At 38.8% G+C, this 26,059-nt stretch overlaps 1 protein-coding gene across 1 annotated transcript; it reads right to left on the bottom strand.

Annotated features, from left to right (window-relative positions):
- Positions 1-6,738: 6,738 nt before the first annotated feature.
- TXNRD3 (thioredoxin reductase 3) lies at positions 6,739-25,821 on the bottom strand (the record flags this gene model as incomplete). The annotated part of the gene is made up of 16 exons (XM_079540514.1): positions 6,739-6,801; positions 7,087-7,221; positions 8,651-8,746; positions 9,539-9,646; positions 9,828-9,984; positions 11,273-11,349; positions 11,784-11,872; positions 12,016-12,245; positions 12,340-12,455; positions 13,817-13,959; positions 14,366-14,485; positions 15,299-15,371; positions 17,100-17,213; positions 17,730-17,839; positions 19,573-19,633; positions 25,699-25,821. The coding sequence occupies 16 exons, from the start codon at positions 25,819-25,821 to the stop codon at positions 6,739-6,741; spliced, it is 1,815 nt and encodes a 604-aa protein (XP_079396640.1).
- Positions 25,822-26,059: the final 238 nt, after the last annotated feature.

Genomic DNA, 26,059 nt, shown 5'->3' with positions numbered 1-26,059 from the left:
TTAAAAAGTGGAGCAATAGCTGGAGAAAAAAGTTTGTTCTTATCAATTTCACATCTACTGGTTAAAGTAGACAAAACTCAGATCAGTTGCTAGTGAAGTTACTACAAGACCAAGAAGGTGTGTGTTTTAAATTCTCTTAGTTTATAAGAATGTGAAGATATGGAAAGGTAAATTCATGAATTTAGTTTCTTGTAGAGCCTCTAGAATGTAACTGCTTTCAGCCAGAAAGAAAATCAGCCAGAAAGAGACCTGCAAAAAGCTCCTTGCCAATGACATTGTTCCTAACACATCCTGTTTTATAACTTTAAAACGCTGTGCAACAGTAACCAATCTCCTCCTTTTGCAATATATGCTTATCCACAGAGAGGTTAAGTAACTGACAGTAAGACAAAGCAGCTCTAACCTTTACTGTCACGGCCACAAACCCTAACCTAAGTAGAAGACATCAACAGTTTAAAGATGCGTATTTCCTGTTGATTGAGGTCTGGATCAGGCAGGTGAACTTCCTGAGAAGTCTGATCTAAACTGCATGCAGTGTCTCAATAGCAGACTCCTAGGCTTCTTAATTTAGCAACTCAACTCCTTTACCAAAGAAGCTTGAAGGGAAGGGTGTGGTTCCACCATGCTTCATCCAACGTGGGAGGCAGTTGGCTTGTTTCCCAAAGTTTCTTCTCCACCACCCTGGCTCTGCAAGATGTGGGATTTTGTGGACACATTGATCTGGCAATCAAAGAGCACTTTTAATCATCTTCCAGAGGAACAATACTTCTAAAAACTTGTTCCATAGCCAAGAGGAGGGCAGGGATTGTCAAAGATAAAAAAAAAAAAGTTTCAAGAGTAATAGAAATACAGTGAGGAGATGACATCTGTAACTGAAAATATGGAAAGTGACAGAGGAATGAAAATTGGGGCAGTTTTGGAGGTGCTTGTTCCAGGTTAAGTATGGACACATTTTGGGGACAGACGCTGCAAGAGCCTCATATTTTATATGGTAGACAAATACATCTGGACAGATTGAAGGAAATTCTGCCTATGGAATAATGGAGTACACTGTAAAATCTTTGTTTCCCAGTCCACTTGCTTACTATGTATACACAAAAAGAGATGGAATGGATGGAGCAGATGCACCAGCTGGCAACAAACTTTGCCAACTTAGCCTCAGCATAAGGTTTTACTGAGACTGATGAAAAATCCCACACAAAACCAAACCTTCCTTTCTTCCCCTCACCTATCCCCCAATTTCTTCCTCTTCTGCCCAACCTTTGCCTTCCCTCCCTGCCAATGCATTCCACTGGCACATGACTTCCACTCAGTTACCACCAGCAGTAGCTCAGACCCCATCAGTGCTCTAAATCACCCTTCGCCCACAAGCTATGCAAGCCCAAGTCAGAGCAAGTCAGAAGCAAGATTACATAAAGCCAGGTATCTGTGCCAGGTATCCAGGAACCACATTTCTTACAAGGCAAGAAGGTGCTGAAACATGCCATCTTCTACCCACAACTCAGCCTTAGTTAAGAGCAAACAGCAACACAATAAATATTACTTAAATGGAGTTTCTTGCCTAGAAACTCTTGGACTCACAAGCTGTGAACGTAACTTTTATGTTTAATTCACACATACTTACCATTTGCAGGCACACTACTCCAATCAGCAGAAACAGGTCAAATCAATCACAGGCTGGGGACTGTTAGTATGGTATAGGGGGGAAAAAGAGACAACAAATTTGTCTCTTACTCCTTATTGAAAATTGCAAATACACGAAACCTCCTACTTTGTCCTCCTTCAGAAAAAAATAAGAAACAGTATTCAATCATTTTTATAAAGTTAGCACAGAAATAGCTTTTTTGTCTTTTTGATGGACAAAGGCATAGAACTGCGGATTACAAATCTGGTTTGTTAAAAATGAGATCTTCCAGAAGTTTCATTCCACCTCTACTTCTCCCAAGACATCCTTTTCTGTTTCAAAACAGAAGGTACACTTGTAAGTTTATTTTATTTTATTTTATTTTAAACAATCATGTTCATACTGCAAGCAGAGTAGAAAGTTAGTCAAAGACAATCTAGCTGAAAATACTACAGTTCAAACAAAAATTATCCCTGCTAGAGATGAATCTCTAGGTATGAGACACTCTTTTCTTTCCTACCCAAATACATCTGCAGCTTGTTTTGGTAATCTGATCTTTTCTCCCTTCAATGCACACACAAATGATTGTCAAATTTGATGGTCCAAAAGGAAGCACAAGTAACCAACAGAGCAGTCACATAGGCTCTGCAAAATAAACAGTATTTGCCATCCCGCCTTCCAGCTAACAAGCAATCAGTGGTGCCTCCCAAGCATCTTGTCATTATAACACTTCTGAGCACAGGATTGCTCCTGTTTTTGCCATGCAAAGAAATTATCTTAAAGGATGGTTGCTATTTTTAGATGCAGCACTGGAAATTGAGCAAGTCATCTCTGGACCGTGAGCTCATATACCTTAATGGAGGTGAAGATGTCTGGGATTAGACTCTTTTCAGTGTACTGTCAATTAAAAAAGGTCATTTAAGGAGTTCCTAAACTGCCTCTCATTTACTTGAATTACAACCTTGAGAATAGATTATATAGTACTGCATACCCACAAAAAAAGCTGTTTGCTTCATTAGATCCACTGTTTATTTTTAATTAAAATACTTGACCTTTTCTTCCTCTGCCATTCCTAACTCCTAAGGTACATCCAGGAATTTTTTTCCTGCCAGTATTCCAGGGAGATTTGACAAGGTTTAAACACATAGGAACTCCAATACACAGCCAAAAGAAAAAAAACAAACGAACAAACAAAAACCAACCCATTATGTTTCACATTTCCAATTGTTTTTCCCTTCAATATTTGAGATATGTTGAATCAAAGCAAGCACCTCAAGTCTTTGTCCAAAGGTACTCCAAAGGGAGCGATGAGAGTCTGAAGCCTTACATAGTAGTCAGGAAGAAAAATCATTCTTTCCTTATTCTGGCTTTTCAAGGCTTATTGCAAAATATTCAGCTCCCTCTTTTGCCTCTGACAACTTGCCCCCACAATTTCTGCTCAGACCAACTATCTGCTTGAGCTACTTAAGACCAGTTACAACGCTCAAAATATAATTAAAATTCATGCTCTGTGGAAAGCCATCCACCAACTTGATGATTAAGTGTTTTTCATGTTTTCATAACTATAATCATAACCACTCCTAGCCCTGGAAAGGATAAATGTCACCAATAAGTCAAAAAGCACATAGCTTTGCTGTTTGTTCACTGCTGCAAGAATTAGAGTCCAGATACGGAATACCATAATTACCAGTGACCCAGACAAACCATTACTTCAGCTAACAGCAGATGCTGTAAGCAACTGAATACTCTCAACTGCAGTCTTTCAAATGTTATCAGTGCTTTAAGGACACAGAACACCTCTTTAGAATTTGGTGAACATTTATGACAACAGAAACATAAACATACCACGTTGCCTTTGATGTCACTGCCCGAATGTCTGCACTAGTGAAACTTATAAACGATTCAGAGCAAATGAGTTTCAGAACAAGGCATCTGCTTCCTCATTAGCCAGGGAAAAAGAGTTTCAAAGCATTGTAATCCCAGTTAGAAGGGCAACTGCTATGTATCCATCAAAACAGGTTAGAATGCTGAACACAAACACAGGCAGACATTCATTTAAATGCTACCTATAACATCAAAGGCTCTCCTGTAGTTTTCAGTGGCTACTGTTGTCACTAAAGCAAACATATACAGAGTGCTAGTGCTTACTACCTGCAGTTACTTGGCCTACTGAGAACCATTTAATCAGCTTGTGTAAACTAATGTCAGATTCTCACAATTACTTTACCAAGCTAACAACCTGGCTGTTACACTTCATTGCACTAGAATGTACATAATTCCCCTTAAGCCTCTTGTCAGAGGGCAGACCAGCAGAAACTACAGAAATTGCAACATAACGAAAGAGGCATGAGCTGTCTCACAGGCTGTTCAGAACTACACCAGGGAATTCTCCCCACACTCAGTCATTAATACTGGGCCTACAATTTATGCTTTGGTTTGAATAGTGCCAGGCAAAAGAGCATTTTGAGAACGTAATGCAACAAAGCTCTAATACTTGAGAAAGCTGCACTTGAGCATTTATGATAGAGTTCCTCTCCAGAAGTAGATTCCTTGAAGAGATACTTTAGAAACAACTGAAGGAGGAAGCTGTTCTACTTATTTAACTCTGTTGCAATCAAACCAAAACAAGTGAGAAAACCTCTACATTCAAGAGTGTTCAGCTTGGTTAGATTTTTACTTCTCAGATTCTAACATCTGCTGTCATGCATAACATCTTGGCTTTTACCCACAAGTCTTGTCACAGCACCTTTGACTTTACACACCACCCTACTGAAACATGAGCATGTTCACCACGAAGCAGCTTGCTTCACTTCAAATACTGCTTCTGTAGAGTTAGATAAATTTTGTATATTACAACTGGAGAGTTTTAAGCTTAAGAGACTAACTGCACAAAGGTCTCAATGTGTGAAAAGTATTTAAAAATCGCTGACAGCCCAGGCAAGTCCTTGACATAAGGAACATCCACAATTAGTATAATGTTACAGATACCCAAGTGGTAATTATCAATCAATTAACCTGAACCTGCTAATCAAATCCAAGTATGAAATCAAATTCAATTAGTGCCTGTTTACCTAATAATAATTCCAGGAAGACATTATTCTTTGCCTTTAAGTTTGTTTCCTTTTCCAGGAATATACAGTATAATATGGCTACCCTACTCAAACTTTGTCATTGCAAGTCAGTTTCTTACAGCACAAAGCCATCTGACTGACTTATGGTTTCCCAAGTTCCATCTCAGCTACTCATATTGTGCAAAGTCCACAAAATATTACCTGTTGTAGTTCATCCTAATCTCTACTCACTTTTTAAACAGCTCAGACGAATCTCCAGTTCACCCACTTCACCTTAGAGTTTTTAGTCACCTCTACATTATTATGCCTATTTTATTTCAAACTACAACATTTGATCTATTAAGAAAACTTTCAGACACACAAGGCTCTGGCAGTGCTGCAGAAGACAGCAAACTGGCTCTAGCAAAGGAGCAAGCAGCTCCCCGAGTTCTGCAGCACAGCAACAGCAAAAGTTCAGCAAGCGTCCTCAGTGAAAGTACTGTGGAGTACTGCTAGGCATCCATAGCAAAACCCCAAAACCTTGACGTTACTAAACAGAATACCTGTAAGCTGTGGTAACAAAAGACTAACATGCATATATGCAAGACATTCTGGATTATACAGACTGATATAAAGTTGCCCTCTCAGCTTGAACAGCAAAATCCATACACAGAAGTATAAACATGTTAGATTTCTGGAGCAAGCCCCCAGACTTGACAAGAGAATTTCCTTCTCTGTTGAAGAGATCACAGAACACACAAATCTATGGAAGCATTAGTACTGCATGTGAAAATATGTAATTCCAGCACAAATAAGACTTATTGTGTATGCATTAATGCAAATCATGAGGTCAGACAAAATGTTGTGCTATTTATTGAACTTCAAATGCCATATTACATCAGATTAAATAGTTAAAAATTGTTTAATATAATACAGTGTTCAAAACAGTCTTTCAAAGCATCTCTTTGAACAAAACTAAGAGCCAAATTCAAGCATAATTCCCCCAGAGCAGAAGGCTGGGATGGAAGAAAACTTCAGAGTAATGACTGTACACAACACTACACAAAGTATGACAGCATACCAAGTCACTGTTCTCTGCTGCAACACATGCTCCAAAGAGACATTCTATGCAATACATGTTACCATCATGGACAGGCATTTACTATAGTAACAGGGCAGATTATTCTGAGATTCTTCTCTTTCAAATTTCAATACTGCACAGAAAAATACAGATGTAACATTTCTGGGTTCTGTGATGTTTTACACTAGAGCTGAAGCTAGATTTGAGACTGTTAGCACTAAGTACAGCCATAAACAGCAAGAGCGAATTGACAAGGTCCTGCACTTATGCTCTTCAACCCTGACACACAGAATTCCTACAATTCAATTTCTCATCTTAAAGACATAATGCCACCTGAGGTCAAACTATAAATGTAACAGCAGCAACATCTTCAAAGTTTTGAAGTTTTAGACTGGTTGAAGGGCGATAGTAGTACTTTAACTGCACTGTTCATCCACTGCATCCAATTTGTGCCCATCTTGCCTCAACTAGACACAAAATTAAATAAAACAAGATGCATCAATGAAATTAGATAACTTTAAACTGCTGGTAAGATTCATTCAGTTATATATTTGTCTTCTACTTCAGGCATTTAGACAAGACTCTGGAGCTTAGAAGTGTCAGCTTTAATTTGTGCAACTTGAGGATTTCCTTCAGGAGAAGTTCAGTCATCTGACTGGATGAAAATATCTCCCAACCTTGCATGGCAGCCATCAGTTACAGCTCACCTCATAGTAAGGTTTTGAGCCAGAACGTCAAAAAAGCACGTTAGTGCTGATTCCAAGCAAAATCAGGATTTTCTGTTCAAGATTTCCCTGCTGTATTACTGTTTCTACTGCAACACTATTTAGTGAGGAAGCCTTACTGCAGCACCACTCCCCACTGCACTACATACAGTGGTACTGATGCAAATGTCTATTTTATCCCACAACAGTTCGATGTAAAGGACTTCCACAGAACTAAGTGTGAACAGTATGAAAACAAGAAAGACAGCAGGTTTAACCTCAGCAGCCCCGTTGAGTGATGTCTTGTCCTGAAGATTTTGTAATATCCATTGTAGTGAACACCTGCAAGATATCAAAACAATTGCTTATTTACTATTGCTCTGTATCATAATCCACGTGGCTATCAGCCTCTTCTTGTGAAATAACAATACTAGAGTTCTTCAAATTGCTACAGTGGAAAAAGTTGCAGCGCACAGTTGACGCCTATCACATCTCAACATCTTGTAGTCAGAAGTTAAGCAAATACTAAACAACTCTCAGTATAAAAATGCACTTCAGTATTCATTTCTTGCATCTAAGTAACCATCTTCACAAGTAGGTTTGAAATAAAGCTCTTTTGGCCCTTACCTCTGCACAAGTCGGATGGATACCAATTGTTTCATCAAGGAGTTCTTTGGTGAGACCACATTTTATTGCAGCTGCAAAACCTTGGGTAACTTCACCAGCATTAGGTCCGAGAACATGAAATCCTACCACACGGTTCTTTGAGGTGAGAAGAAAACAAAAATTAGTGAAGTAGCTAACATTTAACACAGCTAACTTCAGCACATAAACTCCTACACCTAAATGTATATGCTATGCCAGCAGGTCAACAGCATAGTCTTGAGAGGGGAAGAAGAAACCCACAAGCCACTCTGAAGATAGTTCTGTGGCTTATTTCAGCCTTCCATACCATTATATCAGAAGAAAACAAGCTTTAACATGAGTTTTATAATTCTTGAACAGCACTCAAAAGACTCAAAGATATTAAAACTAAACAACTGCAGCTGACAAAATTATAATCTATTATTTTGTAGGTAAGCAGTACGTTCAGATCTAAATTTTTTTTTCTACAATCAATTCACATGAAGGAGCTGCTTATGTTGTCTTAAAAACATCTGATACTGAACAGCTTCACTGGCTGTTCTCTCCTTCCCCCAAACTATTAAGAATTTCCTTCAAAACATAGTAGGTTTGTATTTTGAGCAAGTTGTCTCTGTAGTAAGATCTACAGATCTACAGTTTGTGGCTGGAGCCTACAGAAATGAGACGAAAATTACTGTCACCTGTTTCAGTTTGCTGAATTAATTGATTTACTGAGAGAAATACAAAATTTGGCTTAAAACATTTTCCCAAAGTGTTCCACAATGCCAGAGCAGCTCTAGCACAGGTCTGACCATAATTTGTAAGAAACAACAAATTCTTTATTTACATTTCCACCACCACCATACTAGAAAAAAGAAAGTTCTGTAAGGCAGGTCTCCCCTCCAGGGTTTTCATTTGGCAGTTTTTGCCTTCAGTAAATGCAGCCTTTGAGAAAGGCGTAAGTAGGTTAATAAGGAAGAGTAAGTATGGCTAAGATAAGAGGAAATAAGCTATTTAATCATATAATTCCTTCTCTCCAAAGTCATTTTAAACAAAGTCTTTCTTTGTATCAGACAGGTTTTCCCACAGAGGTGGGATTTTTTTTGCAAGAAGTCCCACCAACCACCAGAAATTCTTATCACTGAGGTTCTAGGATCAAGATGTTTTACAGGTTTCTGCTAAACACACAAACATTTGAGCACTGCAAAAAGCACATGGCAAAAAATACCCAACCCCACAAAAGTCCAGAAGCCTAAACCAGGACTGTAAATACTACAGCAATTCAAAACTTGAAGAAAAATGCTGCAGAATTTCTTCAATGAATTCATCCTTAAATTCAGGATGAAATTTCATAATCCATAAACTATCATTTGCTGAAACAGCTGTTACAAGAAAACCCACAGAACACACATCAAACAATCTTTCCGAAGTGATTAAATCTATTAAAACTATGCTTACATTAACAGATAGAGCTGGCCTAAGTCAAGACAGATAAAATATTAAACGCCTGGCTGGTCCAAACAAATTATGAATACACTGAACACACACACTTTGGCTTGCTACTTACACTGTCAAGTTTATTGCAGATAATCTTTGCATAACAAGTATTGTTATCTCTACCTGGTACTGTCCATTCAAGTGGCCAGAACAAACTGTGATAAACCTGAGGAAGACAAGGCAGAAACATAATTGTCTGATGAATTCAATCAATGTTTATTTTTTCAAACCGTACCTGATAGGTGATTTGACATTTAACCCACCACATTTTGATTATTTGTTAAACAATACAGCGTTTTCTTCTCTCTCCCCACCACCCCCACTCTCACCCAGTCCATCTTCCAAAAGTTAGAGGAACGCTTGGTTAAAAGCACATGCTCTAACTTCAACACTCAATTTAATACAGCTACAGCTTATGATTTAAATTGCAGAGAGAAAAGTTTTTAAATTAGTATAAATTTAATATCTAGTTTCTCTATACTTAACCCTACTGTGCAAAGCAATTAAAACAGATGCTAAATAACAAAATGTATTTGAAGGACATAAGAGAACTGTCTTCAAGGGATCACTGAAGCCAGAAATCAGGGTAAAACAAATTACAGCTGACTCCCCTGAAGTCTAAGAAAAAGATCAGGAGAAGTTTATACCCAATTTAGGTATAGAGAACACATACAGAATTGGTGGTCCCAAGAGTCTGGTATACTTCAGCAGTAACAGTACTTACATTCTTACAAGAGAAAAAGCTACCCACAGCTTTGCAACCTGATTTTGGCCTCCTGAAATCAAACGCTTCTCAGCAGCATGCAAACTGCTATGCACAACTCTACTGTTATTGAGTGAATAGGAGTCCAGTAACTTCATCTTATGACAACACTTCCATGATCAAAGGCCCATTGAGGTAACCTCTACAGACAAAAAACATCAAGCTCCAGGATAATCAAATATTGAGTGCTCTCACCTCCAAATTTTGCTCTCCATATTGTTCTATGGCTTTCTCTTCAGCTAGCCCACAGCTGCCATACTCTAAAGGAGTAAACACTGTCGTTGGTACGTTGACATAGTCACACTGAAAATGCAGAATATATATTTAGACTGTGCAATCAGTAATTCATAAATTTTCTTATGAACCTCTCCTTTTGTTTACCAAATGCTCGCAGTCCCCACAGTCACACAGACAAATCAACCTGTGTTACTGAAAGTCTGAGGCAAAAAGTATTGAGGTTAAAATTGTGTTCTTACAGATTTACCTTTGTGGAACTACCACCATAGAGCCTGCGGGCCAGGAGTTTCCCTGCCTGAATGGCAACAGGAGTAAGTTCAAGCTTTCCATCCAAGATATCCCCAATAGCATAAACGTAAGGCACATTGGTTTGCTCTTCATCATTTACTGGTACTTTCCCATTCCTTTAAAAAAAAAAAAAAAAAAAAAAACACACACAGAAAACAGAACAGAGTTCAATATCACAACCTTCCTCAGGTTGTGATAACTAATAACTAAAAACTAATAAGGGGGAGATGTTCTGCCACAAAGATGTTAAGAAAACATGCTTAGTGCTTAAAATAAGTACACGTCTTTTCCACTTCATTTGCAAGCTCTTCAAAGCTTCTACATGGTTGAAGTCAGTTTTCAATGCAAATCTGATGACAACTAAGCTGATCAGAAATCTTTGGACATTTGATTTTTTACTTGAATACCATACAGATCACAGAAAAAAAAGCTGCATCACTCATATGTTTAAATCACAGAATTACAATGCAAGGGACCTCAAGAGATCACAGTTCAAACCCCCTGCTAGAGCAGGTTACCTACAGTAGGTTGTACAGGTAGACATCCACTTGGGTATTGAATATCTCCATTGAAGGAGACTGCACAACCTCCCTGGACAACCTGTTCCAGTGCTCTGTCATCCTTACCGTAAAGGAGTTCTTCCACATGTACACAACCTCCTATGTTCAAGTTTTAGGCCACTATGCCTTGTCCTAGCGCTATGCACCACCAAGAGCCTGAATAAGCTTGTTTAATAGATTTCTAGCCGCTGCAAGGTGACTAATTCTTCTCTCTCTGATCTACATAATCCTGCCTCTACCTTTGTCCCAGGTTTTGCAACTGACTCTAGTGAGAAAACAAAATCTGTAAGGAAGTGTGAAGTTTACTTCTTTAAATCCTCAGACTGACTTGCCAAATAAGATCCAGGACTACAACATTACTTGAAGACTTAAAAGCCTTCTACAAAAAAAGGTAAGAAAAAAACATCACAGATATACTAAGATTCCTGTATATCTACAGCTTAAGCTCACATATGTGGAACAGCTATCAAGAAATGCAGAAACAAACACTAAAACCTTTAAAAATTATAAGTTTTATTTTTATTTTTAGCAGGCCTTCCCTCAGAAATTAACAGAGTATTAGACTGTAGTTTCTGAACAAATTAAGTAAATATTAAGTGCATTCCAGGAGTGCAGCAGCCAACAAATAGGTACCAGAATAGCTCTTTTATGGAAATGAAGTTTGAGAAATTGTACTCAAATCCAGGACAGATAAGATGTCAAAGATTCATATAATTGCTTGGCTTAAAAAAAAAAAAAAAAAAAAAAAAAAAAAAAGGTTTAACAAAAAGTGTCAGTATCATTAGATATTATTAAAAAGAAGTTAAAATAAATCAGTGGCTTATAGGAGCTGAGCAATACTTACTTCTCATTGATTTTGACACCAATTGTCTGTAAGCCAATATTTCTGGTACATGCATCCCGACCAATGGCTAACAAAACCTAAAAGAATTACATACAGTAACTTTAAAGAAGTGTAAAGCTGATTAGGTTTTACTTTCCTCTGAAACAGCTTTAAAGCATTCATAATTGAAGTGACTTCTCAAAAAAATTTTATGAAGAGGAGTCACCAGTTCAGCTTCCCTCACGTGCAGCTTATTTCAGAAATGCAACATTAGCTACAGAACAAAACAGAACAACACTGTGCACAAAAACTCAATTCCACTCATTTAAGTTTCACCTCTTTTGCTGACAAGGTGCAACTGGAGATGATTATTCAATTCCTTTTTTTTTTTTTTTTTGCCCTGCCAGGAAGCTACTTGAATTATTTGCCAAGAAAGACTTCTCTTTGCCTTATCCTGAACAGCTTTTAAAGTACTTCAATACATTTTCACAGCACTGTAATATTTAGTTATTTCAAATCCAGAAGTGCTTACAGTGTTATATTCTCCTTCAAAAATTTCTGGACCCTCAGTACACTTCGCTGTCACTTTTAGTCTTCCTGGTGTGCCATCCTCCAGCTTTTCTACCTGTATAAAGATTTGCAAGATTAGAATGATCTTAAGCAATAGAGAGCATATGTTTGTTTTTTTTGTTTTTTTTTTTTTTTTTTTTAACCTGTGTTGTTTAAGGTAATTTTGCACAAAGAGAAGGAAACTAAGAAAGCACTTGCCTGAGTAGGTACAAACTTTCTTATGAATGTTACACCATGTGTTTCCATGTGGGCACCTATTTTTTCTGCCATCTCTTGGTCAAAGCCTCGAAGGAGTATGGAACGCACCATGACTGTGACATCGAGACCTAAACCAGCAAGAAATCCTGCACACTCCAGTGCCACATAGGAAGCACCCACAACTAGTGTTCTGCCAGGGCAGTAAGGCAGGGAGAAGAGGTCATCACTAAAAAGAAAAGAAGTCACATGGCCCTTTTAATACAGGTCTTTGCAAGCATTAGAGCAAAGAAAATTCAGCCCATTATGCCTTTTAATCTCACCTTGTAATACAGTATTCTTTATCTCCAGGAATACCCAGATATCTAGGCCTTTCTCCTGTTGCCAGGACAAAAGTCTCTGCTGTGTGATAGGTTACTTGTCCTTTTCTATTAGTTGCCTGTTTATATAGACACAAAAATCTTTACCATACGAATAGGTTTTACAATGAAGTGAAAAACAAAAAAAACAATCTTCACCTAAACATTGTAGATATATTTAAGAACATACGTGCAAGTAGTTTCAAACATTTAGACAGGCCATACAGATCACTGATGAACTACGTGCTTGAAGCATAGACTATTACTCTGTTCTTGTAGGTTACAGCACCTGAAATCCTTTACTGCTTGAATTCTGCTCATATGAACAATTAGATCCACATGAGTAGTTGATAACTTTAAATTATAAAAACCCACAGCAAATGAAGGGTGCTCTTCCACCCCTTGCTTCTAAGAAAAGCCCAACTAATTACAGAATAACATCAATCACTTCTTATGCTAATTTAGAAAAATAGAAATAGAATCTACTTAAATGCTTTAGGAGGGCCTAATACCCTATTTTAAATGAATTTAAAGTGATTTAGTTACTTTCTTGATCTCTACAGGCCCTCAGGGAATTTTATCCTGCCAACATCTCTTCTGAAATCCAATCTTCATTCTTGTTCTTTATTTACCAATACAGAAAGAGAAGCTTCTTCCCCAGCAAGTTGTCACATAGCACAGGTTGGAAGGGATCTCAGAGGTTCATCAAGTACAACCTATTACTGAAAGTTTCTGTTCTACTTTATTTGTAGAAAAAGAGCACTACTAAGCAGATAACCTGCATATGCAGACACTGAAACAGTTAGCTTCATAAGCTCATACTGAAAACAGACAATTGCAGCCACTGATCCAGATAGTTTTGTTCAAAACGCAATTCTTCTAAGTTAACATTGCTACACTATTACCACTCATAGCAGGACTGCCAGCACATGCTCTGTCTTGCAAGACAGTTTAAATCTTATGCTGATGCAGCATATGTTTCTATCTAGCACTATTATGCAAGTGCTTAATCCAAATTTAATTTCTGCAGTCTGTGCAGAATGCAGTACGTATCTTAGTCCAAAGAGTTTCCAAGTGGTATATTGTTATTGTTACTGCTAAAGGTATCAATACCTTTTTCTTTTTTTTTGGCTCGGACAGCTCACCTTCAGCAAAGCCAGCCACTGAGAGAAACTACCTGGCCATATTCATGCAAGACTTCAGTTTAACCAATATCCACATTACTCCTGTGTTTGCCAATTTAGTAACTTGCACTGTGACACGTAATAAAGCAAAACATCCATTTGAATCGGTAACTTATTTCAGGAACAACTTCTTTTAGGCTGAATGAAGCAGGCAATGTCAGAATGAAGATTTTTTTCCTCGATGGAATTTAAATGGCAGCTCAAGAGCCCAAATTTTCCCCCTCAACTAAATAAAATCTTTTAAACATAACACATACCTTAATTTTGTGTGGCTCAACAAATTCTCCATAGGCATTTTGGTATGTCACAGATTTCTCTCTTAAGGACAATCGATAGCCCCAGTTTAAAGAGCCAATGTAGTTTTGAACTGCTTCTACCATGGTCTCCCAATTGTGTTTAACTGAAACAAGCCATTAATTTCATATTTTAGAAACCAAATGAACTGTTAAAAGCTCAAATCTTATTCATTGTACATCTTGTTAAGCAGCCATCATTATTAGTAATGATCATGTCTATAAGAGTCTTAAATCATCGTGATATATTTACCTGACTTGTAACTATCTGAAATAAGACCATCCAAGAAGCTCATCTATTTATTTGAGATAATACCAGGAACAAAACAACTAGCTTCTAATCTTAAAGATTTTTTATGTATGAAAGGAGGATCAAGAAGGAAGAATCGTTCTTATTTACTTGGTAAGCAGAAGCAGAGTTCAACAGTTACCTAAGTTTGAAGTACATAGAACTGTCATAACTATCTTAGAGTCATCTGTATACAGTCCTGTCTGTCCCACGTTCTTACTAACCTTGCTCATCATACTGCCAGCCGTATGCTCTTGAATCTTTCAGTGCCTGCCCCAGAAGTGCTGCTTGATGCATTAGCTTCTTGGGAATACAACCTACATTTACACATGTACCACCAAGTCCTAAGATGGGAAGAATCATGTTATTGCTTGCATGAACAAAATATTCATGCTTCTGTACATGCTTGGCATAGTCACTTATATATCAGTTCATGATAATGCAACAAAACTAACATGAAATTCTGCTGTTAGAAACATTTTAAAATGAGTACACCAAGGTTACAAGTTTGTATTCAGTTTAAGAAGTCGTTTGACTCATCCAGCTAAGAGGTTTAGTGTGATGTCTTCAATGTAGATCCAGGATAGCTACTTACAGGGTGCTTTGCAAGTTAGTTGGATCAGCAAGAAAGCATGACAAAAAAGCCAGAGTTCAGTATTATCTATTCTGTGGAATCTGAAATACGAATTTGCTTTAAGGCTATGAAAGCGCATTCACACTTCGACTCAGTCTGACCATTGAAATTCCTTACTATTTCTCAATTGCCAATAGCATTAATAAGGTCAGACAGCAGCTGTTTAATTATAAAAAGGTGATACATGCACACCCATACAGTCACACTGTTTTAGACATAACCTAGATCAGTCATTCATGAAATAAAACCAGATGAACTAAAAAGTATTAAAAACAGACAAAAGATTGTGAACACAGACAGACACACATTTGGCCACGGTTTGTAACTAAATTATAACAACATATAACAAAGAACAGAGAGCTAGCAATACAGAAAACAGAAATAACCATCCAGGCATGTCAGGAAAGCAACTCCTTTGTTATGTTTCAGAATTACAGAATTCTGCCATAATTCTGAAGAATACAAATCCACAATATCTTACAAATCAATACATTTCTCACTGGTACTCAAACACCATATTTACCCCAGGTGGTTCCCAGGGGCGTTGGCACAACATAATCTAATACCATCACTTTCTTTCCCAAGGTAGCAGCTTCCTGTATAAAAAAAAAAAAAAAGGAAGATAAACCAGCATTAACAAACATTTCCTTAACCAAGAAACATGACCGCTTGTTTGCACTGATGATATACTTAGCACAAGTAACAGGTTCTTTTGCTAGTCAGTCTCATTACCATGTGTAGCTCTTTTACCTTCTCTACTATCAAACATTCATGTCCTAAGAGAATAATGAGAAAAGTTGGGCTTTTTTAGTCTGAAGAAAAGAAGGTTATGGGAGTAGATGACAACCTTCCAGTGCCTAGGAGTCACAGTACTGGAGCCATGCTCGCTGCAATGGCAAGTGGTAGAAGGATAAAAGACAAAGTCCCTACGTTGAAATAAGAGTACGAAGAACAAACTTAATTCCATGAAGACAGTCAAGCAGGACAGTAGGATTCCCAGACACATTGGTGCCCCAAGATTTTGAACATTTTCAAGACCCAAATAAGGCCCTGCATAACCTTAGCTCACCCTGCTTGAAGCCAGAGCTTTGATTAGATATCCACCTAATTTCCATTTCAAACTGAATAGCCCTATATCCACAGGATGACCAAGCACTTGAGCGAATCTACTCAATATTAGATTTTTTTTTTTAAGGGCACCTAAAGGTTTGATCCAATCTGTTTAAGAGCTCCTGCATACAATTGCTGTGATCCTCGATCAAACAAGTTTAGAGTTACCCACTTATGTCCTATTTTTCAATTAACTGAACTCTTCCACTCTGAACAAGTTGGTAATTACCACCAAGTTTATCGTTCATGTCCCAGAAGGCACCAAGGAAAGATTTCTAGCATTCTGAAAACGACTAGCCAACTGAAGGAGTTGTGGGGCAAAGTGGAGGGAGATTTATGTTTAACAGCTTATTACACTGTAACGGCAGGAAATAAGAGAGCCTTTCAGAAGCCCTCTTCAGTGCAAGGATACTGAAGCCACATCAACCACCTGTGACTGACTATTATGATATACACACAATTCTGGAGGAAGAATTCACACCTTCTCCCACAAATTAGAATAAAGTACAATGTCATATCTCCTTCTCTACCTTTCTTACGTTGATCTAGTTATAGCTGCATGCTTAACTGTATTGTTGTATAGAAATCAGCAAGGTTACCAAGAGCAACCTCACCGTGTCCAAACCAAAAATTGACAGCTAAGATGGCTAGCTGAGAAGTGGGAAACATGGGTTCAAATTCCTCATGTAGAAAACTGAACCTGCTTCCCAGGCCTAGTGGCACTCTGAATAACAGCTAACTGTGAAAGAGGTGCATAATCTGTTACTATTTCTGAAAAAGTAGCTAGAAGGAATAACGAAGTGTGAAACAGTTCATTCAGGTAACAGTTGAAAACACTTTATTTTAGATTACTGGTAGTCCTGGTTCCTAATATGCAGAAGTACTTCAAGAACAGTCTGCAAGTTTTCCAGATTACTGTTTGGAAGCATTCAAGCGCCTGTACACTGCACATAAAGAGGAGATACTTAAAAGTTCCACTCTCAGCTAGGAACCTAAAACCTATTATTAGATCAAGACTTGAGTTTAGTCATTCTCTAGGAAGTGGTCCATACAGGCTGTCATTCTTTGAATGAGCAAACTACCAATACTGCTACTGATTCATTAACAAGACTAACACTATTAATCATCATCATATATACTGTTTTATTCTACCATGATTAATATGGAAACTTATTTTTTGACGAAGTTTCATACACAACTTGTTCATGTCATACCTTGGAACAAGCGAGTCCGCCTGAGCCACCACCAATAATAATGAGGTCATAATCATAGGTCTCTGCATCTTTGACATTACCAAGAAGTTTTTGCAGTGTTCCATTCTCATAAGCCTGTAAAATCAAGTCACCACATGTTTCTAAGCAAAAACTGAAATACAATGCTTTTTCTGACCTAGACCACTCAGTCTAATTACTTCCCCTTCAATATTATAGCAGAAAACACAGCTGTTCCTGGATTTTTATATGTATGGCCAAGGACTCCAAGCAATTTGATCTAGCTGAGTCTGCTCTGAAAAGGGGATCCCCAAAAATGCTGCAATTAAGTTTGTGATCCTGGAAAAGACTCAAACATGTTTGTGTTTCATTTACACAACAGACTTCAGGCCACAGAATGCACAAGTTAAAAATACTTGATGGCCTATTTCCTCAGTCCTACAGCTTAGATTGAGTGCTGCACAAACTTTCTATGAGTTTGCCTGCAGACAAATTCAAGAAAATGCACACTTGCATATTTGTAACAGAAACGCAGAGCCTAAGTTAATTCACCAACAAGCTAGACAGCAGAAGCACATCACCTAACATCACCCCCATCCTTGTCTAGTCCTAGTTATTTTTACAGGAAGTTACCTTGTAGGTTGCATCACAGCCACCTATGTGTTTTCCATTGACAAAAACATTAGGCACAGTCCTCTGATTAGTTAGCTCCACTAACACTTGCTGAATACTGGGTCCATCATCTAAGAACAAATGAAAAAGGTACATTAAACAACTAATTTCAAAAGGGGCTTTTTATACAAGCTGACATTTTAAAGGTGTAGACTGCAACATATATAGGCCTGTCAAGAAAACCATTATTTCCTGGGCATCACATTTCTACACAGATTGGACACAAAATAGTTTGTGAAAAGGCTGGTTAAAATATGGAGGATAAACAGGTACTTCAAGTCAAAGATCTTCAGGCTGAAGTAGTTGAAGTAATCAAGTTTAGCCCCATGTTTTCTGGATTCTTTCCAGAATCCCATTCTAGCAGTATAACATTTGGTACCACACTTAAATTTTAAATATATTTATCTTTCTACATATACTTACACATACATTATTTTTTGTATTAGTCTAAATATTACTAAAAACTCATAATAGATGCAAAGAAATAAATACAATTATATATATATATATATATATATATATATATACACACACACACACACACACACACATATATTAGATAAAACAAGAAATCATACAGACAGCTTTTTTCCCCCAGTAGAATTGTCTGGCTTTTGGAGTTCTGTTCCACTTAAGTGCACACAGTTTTGCCCAGCAGCTTTGTAATTACAAGAATTTGGAGATCAGAAGAATAAACGTGGTCATGTTCACAGAAAAAGCTTGAAGATGCTATCTGCCACACTGCTTGAAATCTTCCTGTTTTAAGACCATCATTGCCTGACCTGACATCTGAATCACCAGCACCAATAGGCAACCTCAGTTTAGAGCTCTCAATAGTTGTACAGTAGTAAATGTGGGAAGATTTTACAGTAATCACTGGTTAGAAATCTCTATACTCCAAGATTTATTTACCATTAGTGATTGAAATAACTGCAAAAGAAACATTTTCTTAATGACAAGTAATTTCAGGAAATCAATCAGAGAGCTGTACTGTGTACATACAGGGCCATGCCTAGTTTATAGTATTTTTTTTTTTTTACTTTTTAATTAATGAAAGTTGAGATAAGTCAGAAGAGGTACTTGTATTACTAACACATTTTCCCCCTCAAATATACTGCTTAAACACACTTGAAAAAGGATTAGAAACTACATTTTTTTCTATGCATAGGAAAAATAAAATATAAAATCATATGGGTGATGATCCATAACCAACAGCTTACTAATGGTGTGATGAAGAACTCAGTATTATTTTAGAAACTTTGTTCTTAAAACTACATGCATTACATACACATGTATAATACACTACAGGAGTGGTGGAAGTAAAGGCTTTAGAAAAAACTCAAATGGATAACAGTCAAGACTGTGGAATTCACACTTACCAATGACTCAGCAGCTTTCCCTCTGAATGTCACTGTTACACCACATCAAACATTAACAATTCATCTAAAAGCCATAACAGAGGTAAGAGAAAACTACCAAAGGCTTCTTCCTGAAAGATGAGACTCCCAAAGGAGAAACCAGATCTCACATCCTCTGCACATACAGTCATTAGGTGGCTTGTACCAAAAGAGGAAAGAGGACCTTCAGTGAAATTAAAAATGTATCCCCCACACTAAAATCCATAATGAAGCCCAGCTACTTTTTCATCTCTGTACACTTAAAGTTGAGACTCAACGATCCTCACGAGTCCTTTCCACGATTCCTTAACACTTACCGTTACTTCAAGACAGCTTAAAGCCATGCACATCCACCCAGTTTTAGTTACATTAAGCAACACCTGATACACTTTCTTTCTGCCACTTACCAGTTATATCCAGTTCCAAAGCATAGTACTGCACACCTAGCGAGCTGAAGAGTTCTTTTACCTGTAACAGAAAAGGACACAATGTTTTTGTACCCAGGCAGACTGCCAAGGCAAAGCTTCCTTAAGGTCCAATACACAGTTCAGGGTAAATGCATTCTTTTAATTCTCAATTATACAAATGCATAAGGACTTAAGACTCAATTATAATTCTTTGAGGGTATAGCCATAGATGTCTTTCATAAAGTTTGGCACTAATTCTACATTTTGCACAGTCCTCATTTAAAGTCAGGCTATTTAACAGCATTCAAACAAAGTATGCCACAGATAATCTCCTATTACAAGTTCAACAGATCTTAAGAAACAACTTCTTTATACAGTTGGCTTAGCTGCAGATCTCAACATCCCCTGAACAGGCAAAAACAATGACAGTAATTGCTATGTAGAAAAATATCATGAAGAAAAATAATGCAGCAGTCAGATTTCCCAAGTACTAAGGAAAGAAAGAATGGGGATTAAAGATAACTTGCAAAACAAACACTGTTAAGCAAAAAAGCCATTATAAAAAGCCACAAGAGTAATCCCTAAGCATACAGAGCAAGGGCAGCTCAAGCCTACCAGCCCTGTATTCAGTCTTGCAGTTTTGGTCACTGCATTACAGAAAAGATTTAGAACAAGTGGAGAACAATTAATCTAAGCAGTCAATGAGTTTAATTTAAAGAAAATATGTGGAAAAAACAGCTGTGTTTAAATAATTAACCAACTGCCGTAATGAAGAAGGAAAGTAGTGGTGGAAGCAATAACTGATAGGATTGAACTGCTTCAAGAGATTATTAGACTGCAGGAAAAGGTTTTCCTGACAGCAAGACACTGAAACACGTTGCCCAGGTGGAAAACAATCCAGATCAGTGAGCAACTTCAAAGAGCACATCAGATGTGCTTGAACTATCTTGTCTTCTACTCTGAGACTTGGGACAAGACTGGAATTTTTTTCTAGTTCTGATTTCGGGTTTCTGGTTTAACATCTGCCTCAGCCTCCAGGATCAGCCAGGAACAGTTCTAACTTATATGCCTTTTATTTTTGTTCCTCCATTTAAATCATTCATATCTTAAATGTTTCAGGCATTCAGGAGCCAGCATGGAAACAATCAATCACCTCTATAAGAGCCTTGAAAAGGAAAAAGCCACCCTACATGACAACTTGAGCTATTTCTTTCCTCCATGGGGAGGAAACTTCCTCTTCTAATACTAGTTTTGAATGGACAGAGCAGAGCACAACTACCAGATTCAAATCAAGCAGCCATTTAGAAGTGAGATTTTTTATTGGCAACATATATTTGTAAAATCAGCAAAACTGAAATTGTGTGAACTGCTCTCACAGTTTGACAAGGACATACTTCATAACAAGGTAATGTTAAAGCTGGCATATTTACTCCCAAAATATATCTTGGCCGACTTATCTCTGCAAAGAGATGTTGTAAGGCATCGGGTGAAATATCTGCTTTTCATCCTAACTGTCTTGATACAAGAACAGCTCTAGCAAGAAGCTGTAGCTAAATTTCTGCATGCTCCTTGCCAGCCTGGATTCTCAATGGCAGCTCTGTGTGCTTTGTTGTTGATTCAAGAAAGAAAATAAAAATGCTTCAACAACCAGCTTTCAGATGAACCTCACACTTACTGACAACACTCAGAGTAAGCTGAATCACATGTAAGATGCTTTAAAATGTTAAATGTGATAAAAGCCTTTCATGTCACTGTGATCCATCACTGTGCCAAGCACCAAGTATTTCACTGCCCTCCACTTTCTAATGGCTTCAACTTTATTAAGACAGACATATACCTTTTATATTATGTATTAATGATACACGTTTCCTTATGTCATATTGAAACAATAACATACTAAAATAAATCCTGCTTGTATAGATGACAGCATTAATTTTACACCTACAAAATAAAGGAAGTTGGAGCGGACTTTTTCAGAGGTCACCAGGTGCAGCTGCCTGCTCAAACAGGAGCAGACATGAAGCTGGATCACCTTGGACAAAGTACTGTCCATGTTGGTTCTGAATACCTACAAGGACAGATAACACAAGTCTCTGGGCTGCTCCCATGTTTGACCACACCCAGGGAAGAACTTCCCTTTCATCTCATTACAATATCCCTCGTTTAACAGTGTGCATGTTGCCCTCTGTTCTTTCACTCTAAAACTGAGAGGAGTGTGGCTGTTCTGCCTATCAGGTATCAAGTGGACGATTAAGAATATAATCCCTCCTATCCTCCTCTTAAGGCTGAACAAACCAATCTCTTCCTAAGACATCCTGTGTCCCAGATCTTTGAAACCATCTACACAGACCTAAAAACTTTCCTTCTAAACTCATGTCACTCTAAGGCTTGCTTACTTACTGGAGTGACCACAGCTATGGGCTGAATGAGTGGGAAACAGCAGCAAAACTGCTCCTGCCCTGCAATTGCCGTTATAAGCCCAAGCTGAATGCCACAAAATATCTAAAAAAGCAAAGCTGAAAGAAAATTGCTGCTACAAAGTGGCACACTACGATTCTGAAGGGAAGTCACAAAATTTTCCACTTGGCTGCTGTTTTAGTCTGCAGCAGAACAGCAGGACACAAAAGGCAAGTTTTCATCAGTGGCTTTAAAAAAATACATACGAAAAATGCATCTCAAGCAGTGAAACAACAGAGAGCAGGGGGAGGACAGGACAGAGGACATTTTTAGAACAAGAAAGGATTACACAAGAAAAGACAAATTTAAAGCAGTGCCTTTAGGTGATGTTTATTCTCTACTGAAGATACAGAGTAGAGAAAAAGAACCAGACAAATATCAGGATCCTAATTAGAAGCAGTGATTATAGATGATATGAATAGATTACGCATGTGTTAGTGGTGATGAAGCAGAAACAAGAGTGACAACTATATGCCCAAAGTTATGAAACCTTCAGTACATGCAGGAGAGACTAGATCTTGCTTTGGAAAAGAAAATAAGAGGAAGAACAGAAAAGTAACAGTGACCATGAGTAATCTAGAGAAAGCACACAGGAAATGATTTCTGGTAAACACAAGGCTTCTCCAGACCAAGCAGCACAACTGAAGTTGCAAAATACAAAGCCTTCTCAGGTTTTCAAAAAAAGACTCCAGAAAATTTTTTACGTAGCACTAAATATGGAAATAGATTGCACAAAGCTTAGAAATTGGTCTGGCACTCAAGAGAATTCGTCCTGGAGATGCTTTTTGTCATTAGGGGAGCTAAGTCTCACATGCAGTAAACTCAAGCAACATGCTATGTTGCATGTCTGCCATTTCAAATATCAACTAGTATGTAATAGCTATAGCCAAACTGACTGATGCTCCTGTGGATTTGGATGACCTTTAGTAATAGAACAACACGTACCTGGAATAACTGGCAGTTTTTATACAGCTACATTGGCTACTCTTAAAATAATTTCTAATGTATCACAGTGTTCAGATCCAGAAATTTCTCACACTAAAAAACCCCTTTGTTTTCTTTATACATCTTACTTAGCATTAGTCTTACAAGAGAGGTAAGAAGTTAACGAGCAGTCAGATTCAGTTATGATGAGGAAGTCATTCTAACACCACCCCTTCCCACCACTGCCTGACTTAACTGAACAATGAATCGCACTTGCAGAAAACTGCATAACTGCCTGGTCATGCTGCTAGCTAAGCCAATCAAACACAGCTACCTAATTAATTCATTTAGAGAGTTATTTGCAGATCTTAAGGAAAGTATAATCTTAAAATTCCAGCGTGGCTACTTCCATTTGAAACAAATAATCATACAATGGCTTGGGTTAGAAAGGACCTCACAGACCATCTGGTTCCAACCCCCGCCATAGGCAGGGTTGCCACCAAGGAGCTCAGGTTGCCCAGGGCCCCATTCATCCTTGCCTTGAATGCCCCAGGATCGGGGTGTTTGAAACAAAGAATTCTTCCCATGTATCTTTTAGAACATGAATGCACTGTGAACTAGCAATAAACATCAATGGTGTTTCAATTAATGTTACCAAAACACACTGCTAACAGCCATCCGTGGTGAGATGCATTGCATAGTACTAATATCTCTCTCTTCATGAATTTGAAACTATGTGATTATAGGCTAAACACCCAAGCTGTAACAACTCTTCCAAATTATATCCACTTCATTAATTGTACAGACTAGATTAGAACACTGCATCATCCTTTGTTCTCTTCACTATTTTATAAGTCTTCATAGGGAGGAGATGATAATACTCATATTATTGCAGATATTTCTTTCTTTTACCAAATGATGTCTCATGTGGTTTCTCCCTCCACAAGCTTTCCTCTAATCATCCCTCCACAACGCAAACAATTTCTACTGGCTTCCTTCATCATACTATCTTTCTCTCCAGTTCAAAAAAAGAACATAAACCAAGGAAACTCATCATCAGCTCTTTTCTGCTTCACATCCTGCCCCTCCAAATTTACCACCTGCTACTTAACATTCATAAAGTCTTTTAACTCTCCTGCCTAGGAAGGGCCATGAGAGAGGCCTCCCCCTATTCCAGATACATGTTCCCTGCCTTGTGGCACTAAAGACAATATTCCCCAGATCTGACTGTTTCCCAGAAGCAATTAATGCTATCTGATGGAGAAATTTCATACGAATGCAGGAAAGGACATTAACCTGGAATTTAATTACTGGACTGCAATAAGCCTATTTTTCTCATTAGCTCCTTGTGTTAATCAAGTCCCAATGCAATGCCAAAGAGATGAATGAATAAGTTTCAAGGTTTGAGAAGTTACTGTGCCATCTTATGACTCAAAAAGCACTGGACTGAGCACCACGCATGCCAAAAGTTGACTGGTCAGGACCACTGAAAGCACAAAGGGACAACTGAAAGTACTTCTCAAAGAACAGCACTGAAGTCATCAACGAGCAGATCCCCTCAAAAGAAGATACCATTTCAGCCAGATGGACTGCACTTACGCAAGATAACCAGCCAACCATTATATCATTTTCTCAAACTTCCACTGATAAGATAAACAAGTTTCATTAAAAGACAGCTGCTTACTATGCTAACTTCCTGCCAAAACACTCTTGGTGAGAAGAAACTGATTTGTTTGTCCTGTTGTTTTATACACAGAAACTTCCCTTCCCAAAACCTCGACTAAGTTGCAAGTTGAGGCAGAATATACTCAGTATATACTCCAACAGTAGGCTCACAACATAGCCTCCCTCACAAGAGCTGCTGTGACTAAGCCCGAACTACACACACGAGTGCAGCTTTTGAGTCCTTTTCCTGGTTGTCCGCCCCACTGAAGACCATCAGAACTCAATCCCACACCTCCTTTCACATTTTTTCCTCGCTACATGCACATCAGGCACAGTACTATGAGGTTTAAATATGTCATTACACAGTGTTTGTAAATATTCATGATTCAGTACCCGCAAACACCCTGATTCTGTGAGAGGTATAAGTGAAGCCTGATGGTATCATACGATTCTAATGAAGATCCTGCTTTTCTTTAACAACTTTTGCTTACCAGTTACAGCTATGTGTGATTCACACATAACAGGGCTAGAAAGATTTCTGTTCCTTCTAATCATCACAACTCATCACTAGGAGGTTTTCTTTGGTAAAACATACACTGTGGCTGGAATTTAGAACTTACTCTCTTGCAACAGTCAGCCTTCTCCCTCCAATTTCAAAACTAGCAGAAAGCTCAGCCTATCCTCTGAGCAGCAGCTTTGCTCAAGTTGAACGCAGCCAGCACCCCGACCTCCAGCTAACAGCCCAGCAGAGGGAAAAAAGCAGAAAGCACCATGCAGCGCTTCCCGCTCACTCATCTGCTCTAGAAGAGGGAAAAAAACCCAAAAAACAAAAAACCGCCGATGACCCAGCTGGGACCTCGCATCACTTCAACGCTGTGGGCTCCAATAGGCGGGAAGGACGCAGCACGGCAGAGCGCGGCGCAGTGCCCGCAAGGTCTCTCGCCCCCTTCCACATGCGCTGCCCAGGCCGGAGCTTCCCGCCTCCCCCGGGGGCCGCACCACAGGCCTGCTCCAGCCCGCGAGGAAGGGAAGAGGCTGCGTAGGGCCCAGGAGAAGCGAGGCCCCGCGGCGCTCCCTCACCCGGTGGCAGTAGGGGCAGTAGCTCTTGCTGAAGATCATGACGCGGTGCGTGGCGATCAGGGTCCGCACGCGGAGCTTCAGGCCGTCCCAATCCGGGAGCTGCGTCTGCCCGGGCGGCGGCATGGCGGGGCCGTGCTGAGGCGAGCGGCGCTGAGGTGAAACCGCCCGCGCGCGCCCCGCTCAGCCAACAGCGGCGGCGCGTGCCCGAAGCCCGCAATGACCCCGGCGCGGCCACGCCCCTTCCGGAGCAGGGAAGGCTACGGGATGGGCTGAACCATTCGCACGGAGGGAGGGGGATGGACGAAAAGTCAAAGAGAGCTTTTCGCCCTTTATTTCAATGCAACTAAGAATCATCAAATAA

This window comes from Tetrao urogallus (assembly GCF_951394365.1).
Source record: "Tetrao urogallus genome assembly, chromosome: 10".
Lineage (NCBI taxonomy): Eukaryota > Metazoa > Chordata > Aves > Galliformes > Phasianidae > Tetrao > Tetrao urogallus.
This window is presented reverse-complemented; position numbering and strand designations above follow the sequence as displayed.